The 18,128-nt window shown below is 43.9% G+C and overlaps 1 protein-coding gene and 1 long non-coding RNA gene across 2 annotated transcripts in view; one reads left to right on the plus strand and one right to left on the minus strand.

Moving 5' to 3' along the window:
• Nucleotides 1-271: 271 nt before the first annotated feature.
• On the minus strand, nt 272-14,247 carry LOC116819195 (uncharacterized). Its single transcript, XR_012655603.1, has 4 exons — nt 14,163-14,247; nt 13,156-13,222; nt 11,112-11,216; nt 272-669 (listed from the first exon to the last, which is right to left on the minus strand). It is a non-coding gene; the product is annotated as an uncharacterized LOC116819195 (long non-coding RNA).
• A 312-nt stretch (nt 14,248-14,559) lies between these two features.
• ZFAND3 (zinc finger AN1-type containing 3) overlaps nt 14,560-18,128 on the plus strand; it is a 275,471-nt gene continuing 271,902 nt past the window's right edge. Inside the window, exon 1 of the mRNA XM_032770729.2 lies at nt 14,560-14,745. Coding sequence (XP_032626620.1) covers nt 14,675-14,745 — 71 coding nt within the window. The 5' untranslated portion in view covers nt 14,560-14,674. The remainder of the gene's footprint in view (nt 14,746-18,128) is intronic.

The raw sequence follows: 18,128 nt of genomic DNA on the forward strand, positions 1-18,128 counted from the left end.
TTTATTCAAAATCACACAATTTAAGATTTATTATTATTTCCTGTATTACCATAATGGTTAGGAGATCATCATGGGCAAGGACCCTGTTGTGCTAGGCATGTGGTACAAACATAAACCAAGAAAAAAAAAAAGGGGGAAACACCTCTAAATTATTTCCTCCCTGTTATTGGATTATATCCTTCTGGCATAAACTATTTTTCGAAAGAGAGAGAAATTTAAAGTATTTTTAAATCCTTTAATTAGTATATAAAAAACAAGAGAGAGACTTGGGGATTCCATTTTTTATTAAGCAATACTGAATGATTTGTTAACTGCTGAATCAGAATTTCGCTTCCTGCCTTTAGTACTTCTGCTTCAATTCTGTCAGCCCCAGGATCTTTCCTCTGTTTGAGGCCTTTGATAATTGGTTTAATCTCATCAGGTGTTATTGGTCCCTCTTCTACTTCTAATTTAACATTGGCATTTCTCTTGAACACGTGCATGACTGTTAGCTTTGAACAGTTTAATATGGAATGGAAATGTTGTTTCAGTCATCTGACTTGTTCTTCATGGGTTTTCAACATCTGTCCATGAGAGTCCCTGATGGGCATCACCTGTGATGGTCAGGTTCTTCCTGAGAAGTTGTTCACTATTCTATAGAGCTGCTAGAACTCTCCCCCTCTTCTGCTTCTTCTGTCCCTGCAACAAAACCTGGGTTAAAGAACAAGTGACACAAAACTGGAAAGATGGTATCATCGTGGCATTGCAAAAAACAGGTGATCTTACTCAGGGCATGAACTGGAGTAGTATTGTACTGCTATCAGTTCTGGGCTAAGTACTGGCTATGGTTATGCTGAATAGAATGAAGACGACAGTGGATGAAATATTAGGAGAAGAACAGGATAGACTGCGTTCCGGTAGATCATGCTGTAAATAGACGGTTGCTCTTTGACAGATCATCAGAAAAGCTACTGCGTGGCAAAAAATCCGTTACAATCAACTTTAAGAAAGCATTCAATAGTGTCCTCCGCGAGACCCTGTGGAATATTGCTAGAAGCTATGGGATACCAGATAAGCTGATCAACGTAACATTAAGTTTACATGATGGAAGTGGATGCACAGTAAGACTGGATACAGACCTGGTGAATGGTTCAATATCCGGATTGAAGTTATACAAGGGTATGTGTTGTCACCAATCCCTCTTTGCATTAAAAATAGACTGGGTGGTGAAGCAGGCAACAAAAGGCATAATGGATGGTATGAAATGGGTTAGTGGAGACAAGTTATAAGATCTTTACTCTGCTGACTATGTTGCTTTTCTAAGTATGACATGAAAAGGTATGATTGCTCTCACATTGGAGGAAGAACAGGAATAAGCAAAAATTGGATTGAGAGTAAATACAGAGAAAACCAAGATGATGAAGGTAGGAAACTGGACAACAGATGAAAACGGGTACATGGATGGAAAAGAAATTGAACACGTAGAAGAGTTCTGTGCCCTGGGGAGTGTGATGACACCTGATGTGGCTAAGATAAAAATATCCATACGAGGTTATGGAAACAAGCACCACTTTTGGAAGGATGAACAACATCTGGTCAAACAGAGGTCTCCACGCCAAACTAAAGGTCGGATTATACCATGCAATTGTACTGAGCACACTACAGTATGGAGCAGAGACTTGGCCGATGACAGCAGCTAACAAAAAGCAATTGGAGGCTACTCATCACAGATGGCTAAGGAAGATACTACACATTTCAAGGAAAGATAAAACAACAAATGTGAGAGTGAAGGAGCTGATAGAGCAGGACATGTTAGAAAATATCATCAAAGAAAGAAGGCTCATGTGGCTGGGATGTGTGCACCCTATGGAACAAGGGAGATGTGCTAAGCAAGTATTGAATTGGTTATCCCAGGGATGAAAAAGAAAGCAAGGAAGAACTGGGAGAAGACAGCGGCACAGGATATGGAGCATTCTGGTATCACCTGGGAAGAGATATCACAACTAATGAACAACCATAATCAGTGGAGGAACTGGACTGCCTCATGTGTCAGCAGCACAGGAGGAACTAAGGTCTAAGGTAAGGTAATGCTGACTGGGGGTGGAAGGAGATGGTGCTAGTGACTGATTGGAAGAGTTGAGCACCCAAGGTGAAGGCAGGGGCTTTGAGAGACAGCATGGACCCTTGGATAAGGTACTAAATTAGGAGCTCAGCAATAGGGGTTTTATTCCCAGTGCTACCAATGCCTTGTGTGACCTTGAGTACTTTCTGTGGCTATTTCCCTGATTTATATAATGATATTTATCTTCCTTTGTAAAGTGCATTGAGATCTTCTGCTGAACAGAGTTACGTAAAAGCTTCACCCAGCCAGTCATTCATTGTCAGGAAATGCCCAGCACAATGGTCCTTATTATCCATTCATAAACCTGACAGTTTATAATAGTAATAAAAGTTCCAGCTTATATAAAACATCTGCAGATTTAATTTTTGGTGGATGATTTCAATATTAGTCACTATCAAATCTGTGTAGGGTTTCTATTTGCCTCCCTCTTCTCCACCCACTTTATAAATTATGCCTAATCCTTTGGCTTTTTAAAATTTTATCTGGCCTTCTTAAATTGCTTATTTTATAATGCAACATTCAAAATGCCCTGGATGAATGATGGAGAGAGCATAATAAATAAAACTATTATTCATAATATTTATGATGGCCTCCAGGTTATTAATTTCTTAGCCATTAGTGACTGGCAGTGTTAAGAGCTCTGGACCTTAAGTTCCTCCAGCTAGCCATTAGCTGTCAGGAAATGTCATTCCCACAGTCATAATATAATAAAATATTAAATAATAATAATTGCACATTTATAGCACCTTTCCAAAGATCGAAGTGCCTTACAAACCTTAATTATGCCTCAAAGCCCTCGCTTAATATAAGTCAGTAGAATCATAGAATCACAGGGTTGGAAGGGACCTCAGGGACCGATCCCCAACTAAATCATCCCAGCCAGGGCTTTGTCAAGCCTCACCTTAAAAGCCTCTAAGGAAGGAGATTCCACCACCTACCTAGGTAACCCATTCCAGTGCTTCACCACCCTCCCAGTGAAAAAGGTTTTCCTAATATCCAATCTAAACCTCCCCCACTGCAACTTGAGACCATTACTCCTTGTTCTGTCATCTGCTACCGCACACGGAAACAATCTAGATCCATCCTCTTGAGACCGTCCCGTTTAGGTAGTTGAAAGCAGCTTCAAATCCCTTCATTCTTCTCTGCTGAAGACTAAACAATCCTAGTTCCTCAGCCTCTCCTCATAAGTCATGTGCTCCAGCCCTAATATTTTGTGCCTCGGCTGGACTCTTTCCAATTTTTCCACAACCTCTTGTAGTGTGGGCCCAAAACGGACACACTACTCCGAGGAGCTCACCAATGTCGAATAGAGGGGAATGACATGTCCCTGGGGGCTGGAGCAATGCCCCTCCGCCCAAAATGCTGTTAGCCTTCTTGACAGCAAGGGCACACTGTTGACTCCTATCCAGGGACTGTGAAGTCCTTTTTGCAGAACTGCTGCCTAGCCATTCAGTCCTAGTCTATAGAGTGCATGGGATTCTTCTGTCTTAAGTGCGGACTCTGCATTTGTCCTTGTTAATCTCATCAGATTTCTTTTGGCCCAATCCTCTAATTTGTCTATGTCCCTCTGTATCCCATCCCTACCCTCCAGTGTATCTACCACTCCTCCCAGTTTAGTGTCATCTGCAAACTTGCTGAGGTGGCAGTCCACGCGTCCTCCAGATCATTAATGAGATATTGAACAAAACCAGCTCCAGACCGACCTTAGGCCACTCCACTTGAAACTGGCTGCCAACTAGACATGGAGCCATTAATCACTACCCGTTGAGCCGACAATATAGCCAGCTTTCTATTCAACTTATAGTCCATTCATCCAGCCCATATTTCTTTAACTTGCTGGCAAGAATACTGTAGGACCGTATCAAAAGCTTGCTAAAGTCAAGGAATAACACATCCACTGCTTTCCCCTCATCCACAGACCCAGTTATCTCGTCATAGAAGGCAATTAGGTTAGTCAGGCATGACTTGCCCTTGATGAATCCATGCTGATTGTTCCTGGTCACTTCCCTCTCCTCTAAGTGCTTCAGAATTGATTTCTTGAGGACATGCTCCATGATTTTTCCAGGACTGAGGTGAGGCTGACTAGTCTGTAGTTCCCCAGATCCTCCTTCTTCCGTTTTTTAAAGATGGGCACTACATTAGCTTTTTTCCAGTCATCTGGGACCTCCCTGATCGCCATGAGTTTTCAAAGATAATGGCTATGGCTCTGCAATGACATCGCCAACTTCTTAGCACCCCAGATGCAGAGCATCCAGCCCATGGACTTGTGCTCGTCCAGCTTTCTAAATAGTCCTGAATTACTTCTTTTCTCCACAGAGGGTTGGTCACCTCCTCCCATGCTGTGCTGACCAGTGCAGTAGTCTGGGAGCTGACCTTGTTCGTGAAGACAGAGTAAAAAAAAGTATTGAGCACATTAGCTTTTTCCACATCTCTGTCACTAGGTTGCTTCCCTCATTCAGTAAGGGCCCACTCTTTCCTACTTTCTTCTGTTGCTAACACACCTGAAAAAACTCTTCTTGTTACGCTTAACCATTCTTGCTAGCTGAAACTCCAAGTGTGATTGGCCTTCTGATTTCACTCCTCGCATACTGAGCAACATTTTATACTCCCTGGTCATTTGTCCAATTTTCACTTCTGTGAAGGTTGTTTTTGTGTTTAAAATCAGCAAGGATTGCACTGTTAGCCAAACTGGTTGTCTGCCATATTTAACTATTCTTTCTACACATTGGGATGGTTTGTTCCTGCAACTTCAGTAAAGATTCTTTAAAATACAGCCAGCTCTCCTGGACTCCTTTCCCCCCCATGTTATTCTCCCAGGGGATCCTCCCCATCACTCCCCTGGGGGAGTCAAAGTCTGCTTTTCTGAAGTCCACGGTTCTGCTGCTCTCCTTTCTTCCTTGTGTCAGGATCCTGAACTCAACCATCTCATGGTCACTGCCTCTCAGGTTCTCACTCACTTTTGCCTCCCCTACTAATTCTTCCCAGTTTGTGAGCAGCAGGTCAAGAAGAGCTCTGCCCCTAGTTGGTTCCTCCAGCACTTGGGTCAGGAAATTGTCCCATACACTTTCCAAAATCTTCCTGGATTGTCTGTGCACCGCTATATTGCTCTCCCAGCAGATATCAGGGTGAATGAAGTCTCCCATGAGAACCAAGGGCTATGAACTAGTAACTTCTGTTACTTGCTGGAAGAAAGCCTCATCCACCTCATCCCCCCAGTCTGGTGGTCTATATCAAACTCCCACTATGACATCACCCTTGTTGCTCATGCTTCTAAACTTAATCCAGAGATTCTCCGGTTTTTCTGCAGTTTCATTCCAGAGCTCTGAGCAGTCATACTGCTTTCTTACATATAATGCAACTCCCCCATCTTTTCTGCCCTGCCTGTCCTTCCTGAACAGTTTATATCCATCCATGACAGTACTCCAGTCATGTGAGTTATCCCAAGTCTCTGTTATTCCAATTACATCATAATTGCTTGAGTGTGCCAGTACTTCCAGTAGGTCACCCCCATTTTACAAAGGAGGAGACTGAGGGCACATAGCAGTAAAGTTATGGGCCCAGTGAGTCAGTGCCATAGCTGGAGAAAGTATGCAGGAGTCTTGACTCTGAACTCCATGCTCTACTCCTTAAACCATGTTCCTTCCATTTATTGTTCAAATAAATGACACCTGTGTGTTATGATGGTATGACTGTGGAGGTCTCATATCAAACACAACTCTACATGACTCACAATTCAATAAATAATGTTTGGTCCCAGCTTAATGCTTAGTCAACACAGCCATCACTGAGAGACAAATTGAAAAATTCAGTTAGCTTTCTACATTTTAACAGCTTTTTTGTGAAAGATCTAACACTGAACTACAATTAACACATGTCCTGTTTACTGCCCCTTTCAAAGCTCTCATATTTGCCATCATCAGAAGAGGGTTTTAAGAGAAGGGATCTTCTAAGAGATAGGAATTCACAGAGAATGATACCAGCTGACTGGAGTGGGATAGAAAGTGGTGATTATTTCAATCAGATGAAGAGTCTCTCTAACAGACTGGCACCATATGAGTCACTTTTCTCATTTTATGGTAATTTAGATCTTAAGATGGGAAGGAAGATGTGCAGCACTTGTGACACACTCCTCCTGCTCCACTGTAAGATTGTGCATGTGTACCTCAATTGAGCAATCATGTTTGTACGAAAATAAACACCACAAAAATGGTCTGATTTTGTACAGGCACAATCTTGTCTAGCAGATTTGACAAAGAGAAGTTTTGAAAAACAGTTATGCCAATTCACATTTCCAGTTCAGGAACAGATTTGTCTCTCACCACGGTCTGAGCCTGAGCCTGGGAGGTGTCACTTAGGCTGATCATGTGATTTCCCCCAACTTCTATTGATTTCAGTGGCAACTAAATGCACACAGCATCTTGCAGCACTGATGCATTAGGGCCCATTCCTGCTCCCCTGAAAATCTAAGACAAAACTCCCACTGACTTCAATGGGAAGCTACGATCACTTCCCTTGGGAGACTATTCCACAGTCTCACAGACTTCAGTTAATACATTTTTCCTGATATTCAACCTAAATGTTCTTTTTCTTCATCCCTTTATTAAACTCCCTTGTACTACCTTGAAAAATCCTCTTCCTTCCTTTTTGTACCTTTCATACATGAGTAGATGGGTATCGCCTGTTGCCCTGTTTCCCAAATGTAACCATTCCTTAGCCAAGCTATTTCAGCTCTTCCAGACTTCATTTGTTTTGGTTGCTCTTCTGTGTACTCCCAACAATTTGTCTGCATCTTATTGTAAGAAAGTGCCCAGAAATTAATACAGAATTATAGCAATGACATCATCAAAGTCTCATAAAGAGAACTTATCACTTTCCTTGTCCATTTCATGATGGATTCATGTATGCAGTGCCAAAATTACATCAGCTGATTTTGCTGCCATAGTGCTAAAATGCTTCCCACTAGAGTCTCCTTCAGCATTATTGCTTTCCAAGTTTTCTTTCTACTACTGAGTAGCTGTTTTTCTAATTACTTTTTCTTACATGTATTTGCTTGCATTTGTCCAGGTCAAATTGCATTTTGTTATATTCTACCTATATGTCAACCCTCTGTTGGTCCCTTGTCATATTTTTTTCTGCCTACCCTGATGTTTACAACCCCTCCCAATTAAGTATCGTGTGAATTTCTTCAGTTTGTTGTTTGCCATTTTCCAGATCATTACCGATGTTAAATAAGATCTGACCCAACACCTACACACTTTCCTTCAACTTCATACCTTGTCATGACTCTTTGTTTATGAACCTTAAGCCAAACTTCAGCCTATGTGATAATACTTACAGAGCTCAGTGGTTTGAGCATTGGCTTGCTAAAGCCAGGATTGTGAGTTCAATCCTTGAGGGGGGGCCATTTAGAGATCTGGGGCAAAAACCTGTCTAGGAATTGGTCCTGCTTTGAGTAGGGGGTTGGACTAGATGATGACCTCCTGAGGTCCCTTCCAAGTCTGACATTCTATGATATCCAAACCAGCTTGAATGCACTGTTAAAGTAAGATGTTTGGAGAAAATGAATCAAAAATAAATTTTCCCTTTCTTTGTCAATTTGCTGAAACGCTCCATTTTCCTTTCCCTTTTCTAGACAGGTAGCTGTTCACTGGCATCTGCTAGTCCATCACAGGAGAGGGAGTTCAGAAAAAAGGTTGGGAACCACTGACCTAAAGAAAATAAAACTGGTCTTGCTTTTTCCATTGGACAGTGTATTCTACTTCACCTCCTGTCATAAACTCTTGTGTTGTGTTGCTGAAATCTGTTAAATAACTGCAACATTGCATCCCAGCCCTTGGATGCATCTACTGCTGAGTGAAGTGATCCCTATATATATATACACACTTTGTATGTTAGTTTATAAAATTTGTTGGGAGCTTTGGATGAAAAGGGCTATAGAAAGTGTTAGTTATTAAGAACGCTCCTCAGAAGGTCAAGGCTGCGACACAAGGGGAGCCCTATTGGAGACAGCACACTGAACACTAGGTTCTGGTGCAGTTATCAACTACCTTAATTTCCTGTCAGCCCAATACCCTCGCACTCACCCTCCACCACATATACACCCTTACTTTACTGAGACAGAGAGGAAGAGAAGAAGAGCTCAAATATCTAAGATTAGTATGTTCCTCTGCCGCAGTGATACACCACAAGCAACTTGTTCCAATCAGTTTGAAGTGGACCAATATGATAGTTTCAAAATGGATTTGTGAATATGGTGCAGCTTAAGATCTTACAAAGACTTAAAATAACATGGGTAGGTTAAAATCATGATATACAAATTTCCCCAGACAAAATACTAACACTGAAATGGGGTGTTAAGATTGAGTGCACATATCAGTAACTTAAGTGTAAAAACATTATGGGGATGTTGTAATTATCCCTAAACTGAGCATTAGAAAGTTTAGTAATAAATTAATAATACTACTAATAAATAATAGCTAGCTGTTACATAGCATTTTTCATCAGTAGATCTCAACACAGTTACAAAGGAATTTGTATCATGATCTCCATTTTATTGAGAGGCGAGAGATTAAAGTGACTCATCCAAGTATCACAGATCTGGTCAAGCACTCCAGATTGCTGGTTCCTCAGGTATTTTAAGCCTCTAAGAGTCTAACAGAGCCCAGACACTGTCAATCTCTTGGGGTCCTTAGACACACTTAGATCCTCCTTTCCTTAGATCCTCTATCTAGCATCTCATGCTGGAAGCGCAACCACACAGTCCCTGCCCAAGCCGTCGCACCAGTGCTGACTCTTCAGGCCTGGTCTACACTACGCGTTTAAATCGAGTTAAAGAGCGTTAAATCGATTTAACGCTGTACCCGTCCACACTACAATGCCCTTTATACGATATAAAGGCCTCTTAAATCGATTTCTGTACTCCACCCCGACGAGAGGAGTACGCTAAATTCGATATTAACAATTCGGATTATGGTTAGTGTGACAGAAATCGACGTTATTGGCCTCCGCGGTATCCCAGAGTGCAACACTGACCGCTCTGGCAGAAATCTAACTCGGATGCAGGGCAGGTAAACAGGAAAAGCCCCGCGAACTTTTGAATTACATTTCCTGTTTGCCCAGCGTGGAGCTCTGATCCAGCACGGGTGGCGATGCAGTCTCAAATCCAATAAGAGCTCCAAAATGGACCGTATGGGAGATACTAGATCTGATCACTGTATGGGGAGACAAATTTGTTGTATCAGAGCTCCCGTTACAGAACACGAAATGCCAAAGCGTTTGAAAAAAAATCTCCAGGATACACAGCGCTGCGTGACAAGCGTAACGGGAAGCCAGAGACTCAAATGGACACTATGGAGGGAGGGAGGGGGGACTGAGGACTCCAGCTATCCCACAGTCCACAGCAGTCTTGAAAAGTATTTGCATTCTTGGCTGAGCTCCCAATGTCTGTAGGTTCAAACACAGTGTCTGGCGTGGTTCAGGGAACAGCTTCTCAGTTTCTTCCCCCCCCCCCCCCACGTGAAAGAAAAGGGAAAGAAATCATTCCTTGACTACTTTCAATGTCACCCATGTGTACTGAATGCTGCTGGTAGACGCGATGCTGCAGCAGTGAAGAGCAGTATCCGCTCCTCTCCCCCTCCCCGGTGGTAGACGGTACAATATGACTGATATCCGTCATCGACATCAGCCCGTGAGTGCTCCTGGCTGGCCTCAGGTGAGGCTGGCTGGGGGCGCCTGGGTAAAATGGGAATGACTCCCAGTTACTCCCAGTAGATGGTACAGAACGGCTGGTAACCGTCTTCATCATCGCAACTGGGGGCTTCAGCCCCTCCCTTTTCTGTGTAAAGAAAAGATTCCGTACTGCCTGGACTGTCATAGCCCCGGAGGGCTGCCTCCAAGTGCCTTCCCCCCCGCACTCATTTTATCTCACTAAAAAGTCTCTGTTTCTTATTCCTGCATTCCTTACAACTTCATGACACAAATGGGGGGGGGAATACTGCACGGTAGCCCAGGAAGGTTGGGGGAGGAGGGAAGCAAGGGGTGCAGTGTTGCAGGGGCACCCCCTGTGAATACTGACACGGAGCAGCTGTGCTCTCTGATACACTGGTTCTCTAATCACTTGCCTCTTATTCTAGGCAGGACGGACTCTATTTTTAGAAACCATAAGGAGGGATTGACTCAGTCCCAAGTGAGTCAATCCCAATTTTGCTTCAAAAATTTTCAGCCAGGGGCACTCATGAAAGCAGCGGACAGTACAGACAGGGAGAGTAACCGTCATTCATTGCCAGTTTTCTCCGCAGTAGACGGTACAGAAACAACCGGTAACCATCTCTGCTATCATTGCAAAAGCAAGTGAATGCTGCTGTGTAGCGCTGGAGTATCGCCTCTCTCTCTCCGCGGCATCCAGTACACATACGGTGCCGGAAAAAAAAAAAGCTGAACGGGCTCCATGGTTGCCGTGCTAGGGCATCTGCCAGGGCAATCCAGGGAAAAACGGCGCGAAAGGATTGTCAGCTGATGTTTTCCCGGAGGAAGGAATGACTGACGACATTGACCCAGAACCACCCGCGACAATTAAGATTCAACTCTGAATTCCAAAGGGCGGGGAGACTGCGGGAACTATGAGATAGCTACGGAAGTGCTACCACACAATGCAACGCTTCAGAAACCGACGTTTGCCTCGAGCAATGACGCACAACGCCGAATTACTGTGCCTAGTGTGGCCGCATGAAATCGAAATTATAAAATCAGTTTTATAAAACCGATTTTAGCAAATTCGATTTTATCCCGTAGTGTAGACGTGGCCTCAGACTCCCCCATAGCTTAGACACATCCTTTCCCAAAATCCCACCAAAGGTGTGAGCCTTCTGGTTTACCTTTTCAAGGGGCCATGCAGTAGGTGTATCATATAACACACAGACACTTTACACAGAATTCTAACACACTGTTGCCATTTAATCATACAAGAAATATATGGATCTATAAAAAATAGACCCTAAAAAATAAACCTTACCTGAATTTCCCTGCCTGTTTCCTCACCACTCCAGGGCATTCTTTGGGCTTGCCTCAGAGACCTTTGTAAGATCCAGACCTTTCGCTTGAGTATATGGCTTGTATTCTGAAAAATAAAGCCTCCTCTCCCTCAGTCAGCTTGCTTTTTATTAGCTTGGCTAGTCCAACCCCTTTCTTCCTCTTGCCCAAGCTTCTGGCTTGTCTTCCTCAGTCCTCTCCCATGAGTCCTTTTTAAACCCGTTTTTTGTCATGTCTGTCACTTTGTCTTGTTTGGGAATTTCCATTCTCCCAATGCCAGCCCCTTGCAGAGGGAAGGGGAAAGAGGTCATTTCCCTTAGGATGCAGTTACTCTTTAGCACAACTATTGTATGGTCAAAGCACATTCATACAGTTAAGTGCTCTACATTGTCCCCAATCTGGTGTGTACCTGCTACAGGTCCTGTCCACAATGGTGGATAGCACATTTACATAGGCCATTCAGTGATACAGCAAGAAACCCAAAGAGAATTCTTCCATGTGATATTTCCAATGATATAAAGATCTGTACTATGTAATTTTAAAAATAACTTTTAAGGACAGATTCCTCAGTATGGGCACCAAAGCCAGAGTGCACCAGCCAGTTGTGATGCATCACTAAAATAATGCAACTAGCCAAAGCATATTGGTGAATTTGGTCCTTAATTTGCAACTGTCTTATTGGTTTAGAGTGCTGTGTGAGTTAGACTGATGCTTTATATATGGAGACCCCACTCTGAGCCCCAATGTTGTTGTTTAGGAGCTCATAACTACATTTCTGCCACAGCTCTCCTGGCAATGTTGCCTCAGTATACTGGGGCGCTCAAGCTGCAATGCCATGACGAACCTTTCAAGCACTGATGCCCAGGCCAGGATACAGCCACAGGAGATTAAAGAGAAGTGACATTTGGATTAGTTAAGCTGTGAGCAAAAACTCTTGACATGTGTTCTATTTCCTGCATACCAGTCACTGCAACCAATAAAATTGTTGCATTCAAATTAGCTGTAGAGGAAAGATGGTGACTGGTTGAGTTACCTCTGATGTCAGCATGGCCCTATATAAAGAGTTACCCAAATTGTTGACCTGAGCCTGTCTGTAGCCTATATAATCATGATTAGATTCACCAATCTTTAATAATGTAGCATAATTGCAATTTAATTTCTCAAAACGTAGCCTATATATAAGATTTCAAGTAACGTTAATTAGACAAAAAGTATGAAGTATTTGTGTTACTCCATTGTTAAGATAATTCAAGACAAAGAAAAGACACAGGATGATAAAATTCTTATAAGGATCCAGTTTTACCCTGTAATTTATGAACTAGTTACCAGATGTACATGTACTCAAAGAGCAAGTGATGTAAGTCCGGAGATGATATGCTGTATTTATCATATAACATAAAAAGGTTGAATTCATCCCTGCTTTAAATGCAAAACAGAAAAACCTTAACTATGGAATTGTAACCAGCACCTCCATAATAAACTATATTAAAATTACCATATATTGTTAATCATAATACTAATACTTTTCACTTACATAGCACTTTTCATCCTTTACAATAGCGGGTCAGTATCATTATTCCCATTTCACAGATGGAGAAACTGAGGTACACAGAGCCCAAGGTGGTCACTTATTTGGGATCACACATCAAGTCTATGTGACAAATACAATCCAGGTCTCCTGACCTCTAGTTCAAATACTTAAATGCTAGAACCTCCCATTTTTGTAGAGCTAGAGTGCTCTAAACTTGTAACTGCTTATTTAAAAAATGTATTTTACTCTTCTGTTTATGTTGCTTTACTTTTTGCAATTGTTCAGCTCAGACAAGAAGAAAGACTAGTCAGTTTTACTTCTTCAATGTCAGTTTAAGGTGGCTTTTTTTATGTGCAGTGTGTTATGTCTGCCATCCATAAAGGAAAAATATGCATTTTCAGTCTAGATTATTTTTATTTTACATCAAGGAAAACAAAGAAAAATTATAAAGTGCCCGGGAAAGCAAAAGCGAAAGCAAAGTCTCTCTCTCTCTCACCTTGTAAGATACACTATCTTGAATCTCCTGGGCCCTGCTCCCAATAGACAAGCAAGTAATCTTTAATCTTGAGGATGCAATATGCAGAAGACAAAATCATAACTATAGACACCACAAATCATTTGTACAATGCTGCACTTTCAGTAGCAAATAGTACATTAATATTTATTGGTTAACAAAAAATCCTGTTCCACTACAATTGAAAATTAAGTTATTGCTCAGAAATATCTGTTGTGGTCTTAGATTTGTATAGGTTTGTTCTTACATCACATCCATTTGGGGGGCAAATTTAATCTGATTCTGTACTTGTAAAGTACAAATGGTGGAGAGAGTAACCCCTCTGGCAGATTAAAATGAAACGCAAATTACATTTAAACCAGTCACCTCCGGATGGTTTCGGTGCCTTTTGGCAGAAATTTGGGGTACGGCGTGGGGAAAGTTTTGAGGATGACAGATGGTCCAATGCCCGTCAGAGAGCAACGAAACACACAGGGGGACGGAGAAACGAAGGGACCCTGTAGGTCCAAACCGTGCGGAACAACGAGTTCCTAGCCACACCTACGGGGTCATTAAAGCCTTGCCAAGCAGTGGGGCGTGTTTTGGGGTGGGGGGGTGGTGTCTGGGCTGGAGCTGGGGGACGAGCGACCCGAGGCAGACAAAGACCCTGGGTCTTGCGGGAAATGGTTCAGAGGATCGATGAGAGACAGAGTCGGGCACCCCCGGGAGCGAACCGGCTGCAGCCCCAGCCCAAGGTCACGCGCGGGGCGGGGTCCGGACACAGAACCCAGGAGTCCGGTCCCGCAGAGCCGCTCTCAGTCACGAGCCCGCGGGGAGGGGGTGGGGTGAGTGGGGGATGCCCGGGCTGGATTTCAGGTGGGGGAACCTCCCGGGACAAGGCGGCTCCGCTCCCACTTCCGGGTTCCGTCTCCTCGCGCATGCGCCACCCGCCAACCCTCACCCCCTCTCTCAGGCAGAGGTCCATCTTCCCGGGCCGTACCACCTCGTACATGTGGTGGGAGGGAGGCCTCTCTAGATACTTCCGTTGTCCCCGCTGCCCCTGAACCTTCTGGGGCCGGATGCGACTCGTTACTCCCGGATACCGGTTCTCTTAGCAGTTACCGTCTCCTGGCCCTCGCCTCTGCTCTATTCCAACCTCCCCCACCGCAGGAGGATGGTACGTGCCACTCCCACCTGAGTCAGCGGCCGGGCGACACCACCCTGCGCAGCACGGGGAGAGAAGCTGGGACTATTGTTGGGTCAGGGGGTGCGTGCGGCTCGTGGCAAAAGTAGGTTCGTCACAGCCGCCGCGGAGAGGGAGGGGCGCCGCCCGGAGCTCAGTGTCCCCCCAGGCCTCGCGGGGCGCGGCTGCTGCTCCCCTTCCGTCCCCTCCGCGGCCGCTGCAGTGGTAGCGCCTGGCTCCAGCTGACCGGCCTGGAATTCCGGCTCCGAGCCCCGGACCCTCCGCTCCCAGCGACCCCCCGCCCCGGCGACGCGGCCCCGCCGGAGACTCGGTCCTGCTATGGGAGACGCCGGCAGCGAGCGCAGCAAGGCGCCCAGCCTGCCGCCCCGGTGCCCCTGCGGATTCTGGGGGTGAGTGCGGCCCGGGAGGGGGCCCGGCGGGCGGGGTGAGGCCCGGGGGAGGAGGCCGGGGTCTGGGCTACACCGTGGGGCTGGGCAGGAGCAGAGCCGGGCCTGGTGGCTAAAGCCAGCGACGGCGAGCCAGGTTGGGGCCGGGATTATTGGTCTCCCCTCGGGCCTGTCACGAAGGCTGAGCTACCCCACCCCCCCTACCCCACCCCAGTCTGGACTGCTTCAGGGCAGTGGCGTGTGGCCCCTGCTGTGCTGCGGGGGGGCTTCCCCTGTCAGAGGGGCCCCTCCCCCATGCATGTGACTGTATTTACTGCATCACAGAGGGGGTGGCAGGCTCCTGATTTACAAGTACAAGTGGCTTAGTAGGGGTGGCGACAGCAGCTAAATGATCCCAAAGTATCCCGTCTGTATTCTCGTTTCGAGATATTGAATAGCTCTCTGTAGTGGGGTCCCCATCTGTGTGTGTTCGTGGCTTGTATTAGTTATCACGTTATTAGTATTCAGTCATCCTCATGTGTTACTGCCTCCCCACTCCCCCCACAGCTTTGAGACCTTTGTGTGGCCTCCCCCATGGCCGTTAGAAATTGTAGAGAATTCCCTGAAGGGAGCAGCTTCAATGCCTCTCTCTGCCCATCCCTCCAGATGTTCAGTTTAATTGAAACTAACATACCTTGTTTCTGAGCCCCCAGGTGGAATAATAGTGGCATCAGCAAAGTGGCAGGCAGGCAACTTTCTTGAATTCTTTCAAGAATTTCAGCCTTACATGCTAGCCAACTCTATGAAACTTAGGTCCTCTTTCAGTCTGTCATGTTTTAGGTCTGTAAAGAGCCATATACAGCCATGTATATATGAATAGCAATATAGGTGTCCTGTTATCGCTTTATAAAACTTTCCCAGCAGGCCTCATGCTAGGGATGGTCCATGTCATCTGGTGGCTAATTATGTATTTTTCCTCCAGCACAGAGGAATGATGTTTCCCTCTAAAAAACAGAACTGCCCATTTGATTCTTCTTTCACTCTCCAGGGCCATGCCTGTAATGATGTTTCCATTATCAGTTTTTAGCAGATATATTGTGACATATGGAATGTGCTAGCTGAGACATGGACAAAAAGTGTCTTTAATATGTGTGGTGAAGATGTAGGTCTCTAAAGTTCTTATTTATGGAGTGTTCAAATGATATGTAACTGAGTAGACTTGTGGGAGTCCACCTGAGATTTATACCTGTCTATGACTGTACCTTCTTGGGATTTGTATAATACGATTTAAGGTACTCTGGAGGAGCAGAAGGATGCATATTAAGAGTGATTTAGATCTGTCACTATTCAATACGCTACCTTTGATTTTATTGGAATGGCAGAATTCTAAATTAAATCCCGTTTGTGAGTTATGATACAAGTCTGAACTTTGACAAATACGATGGTTCCATTGGGAGTGAACTTACAAGACATATTGTAAATATACAGTAAATTGTTATTTTATTTTTGATTTACTGGGCCCCTGTATTTATGCTTCATGCTTGCTATAAAATGACTAAAAAAAGAGTTGCTTCTATTTCCATTATGATGTGCTAGCTTCTGTGATCAGTGATGATGTTCAAAGGCACTGAAGGAGTTATGAGAACTTCAGCTCACAGCTATTTTCATGCTGAACTTTGTATTGAGTTCAGTGTCCTATGTTTGTGACATCAGAGTATTGTAAAATCTGGTGCCTCAAATGGTGAAATGAGACTATAAAGAAAATGGCCCTTTAAAGATGCTGCCTATATATTGGTGGATATTTCTCCGCATCATGTAAACACCCATCAGAATTGGGACTAATCTGCTCCCTTTTGAAGGGATTTAATTCTAGCAGTGATTCCTCCAAGGTAGGGTTGAAGTACATTGGCAGTGGAACGGTATGGAAAAGTTCATCTTCTGTATCTGTAGTGTTGCTAAACAAGGTTTTAGTTTCACGTTCTGTCAATCTGACACCTTTCCAGAACACACACATACTTTATCAGAGGGAAAAGAAAAGAAAGATTTGTTTTATCAGAGGCTCAGACTTTTCCTCATTGAGTTATCAGAGGCCGACATTGTTAAGCGTCCTGTAGAGTGGTTGGCTTATGTACATGTGTAGTTCTGATCCCTGAAGACACACGTGTCCTCATTTTCTTTGTCCTTGTTTACACTAGAAATGGTTTGCTGATAGAGCTGTACTACTGTAGCTATGCTGGCAAGTCCTCCTAGTGGAAATGCAGCTTATCACCAGCCTTGGTCCTTGTATTAGTGGACAGGCAGTAGATACTGCACATCTCACTCTTTTCTCTCAGAAATCTCTGGCTGTTCAGTGTTCCCTGTTCCTCACTAGTCTAATTATCAAAATTTCTCTCAAGGCAGCCCTTGATCCTGAATCACTGTTGTGGTAGAACAATGTATGCTAAGCCAATGGGCTAGTCTGCACTCCAGGAAGTTGGTTTTGGCTAAATATGAAAAGGTTGTAATTATTTTCATGTGGTGAAACATAGAAGTTCTGTGTAATGTTTAGTACTAGCTGTTGCCTGAAGTGAATGTTCTCTACAGTTATCCACAAACATTTGGCATGGTAAGAAAAATGTGAAAAGGAGCATTACAAATAAAGAAGGCCTTTCATGTAAAAATACTTACAGTTGGTCCTAGCACTAAAATCTGTCTTTAGGTGAACTTTGACATCAGGAGTTCAGGAAACACACATTTTTAAAAGTGATGTGATGTACAAAAGGGGCGGGGGAGCAGGGAAGATTCCATATTTTGTTGCTGCTTTCTAATATAATATATGGAGATAGGTATATCTCATAGAACTGGAAGGGACCGCGAAAGGTCATGGAGTCCAGCCCCCTGCCTTCACTAGCAGGACCAAGTACTGATTTTGCCCCAGATCCCTAAGTGGCCCCCTCAAGGATTGAACTCACAACCCTGGGTTTAGCAGGCCAATACTCAAACTGATGCATAAAAGTCTGAAAAGTTTTAAAAAAAAAAACTTTTGCTTGTTTTTATATTAGAAATTTAGGTCCTGTCTAGGCTGGAAGACTCTGTGGTGGTGTACTGGATGTTTACTAGAAAACTAGTAAAATGGTGATGATACAAGAGACTGCGAACTGAACAACTGAGGGGGAATGGATTTTTTGTCAGACTATATGTAAAACTTTCTTTAAACATCTATTTAAGGTCAATGATTAACTTCAATTATAAATGTTAATCTTTGTTAAAGCTCACAGTAACAATCCCTGAAAACTCCCAGAGGCCTTCTAGCAAGACCAGACTTGACATTCCTTTTTTCTAAGGGGGGAAAAAACAAAAAATACCTTTCAGTTACTCTTTATGCATCATTTCAAAAAAATAAATAAAAGGAACAATCCCTTTATATC

The sequence above is a fragment of the Chelonoidis abingdonii genome, chromosome 3, assembly GCF_003597395.2.
Source record: "Chelonoidis abingdonii isolate Lonesome George chromosome 3, CheloAbing_2.0, whole genome shotgun sequence".
In the NCBI taxonomy this organism is placed as follows: domain Eukaryota; kingdom Metazoa; phylum Chordata; order Testudines; family Testudinidae; genus Chelonoidis; species Chelonoidis abingdonii.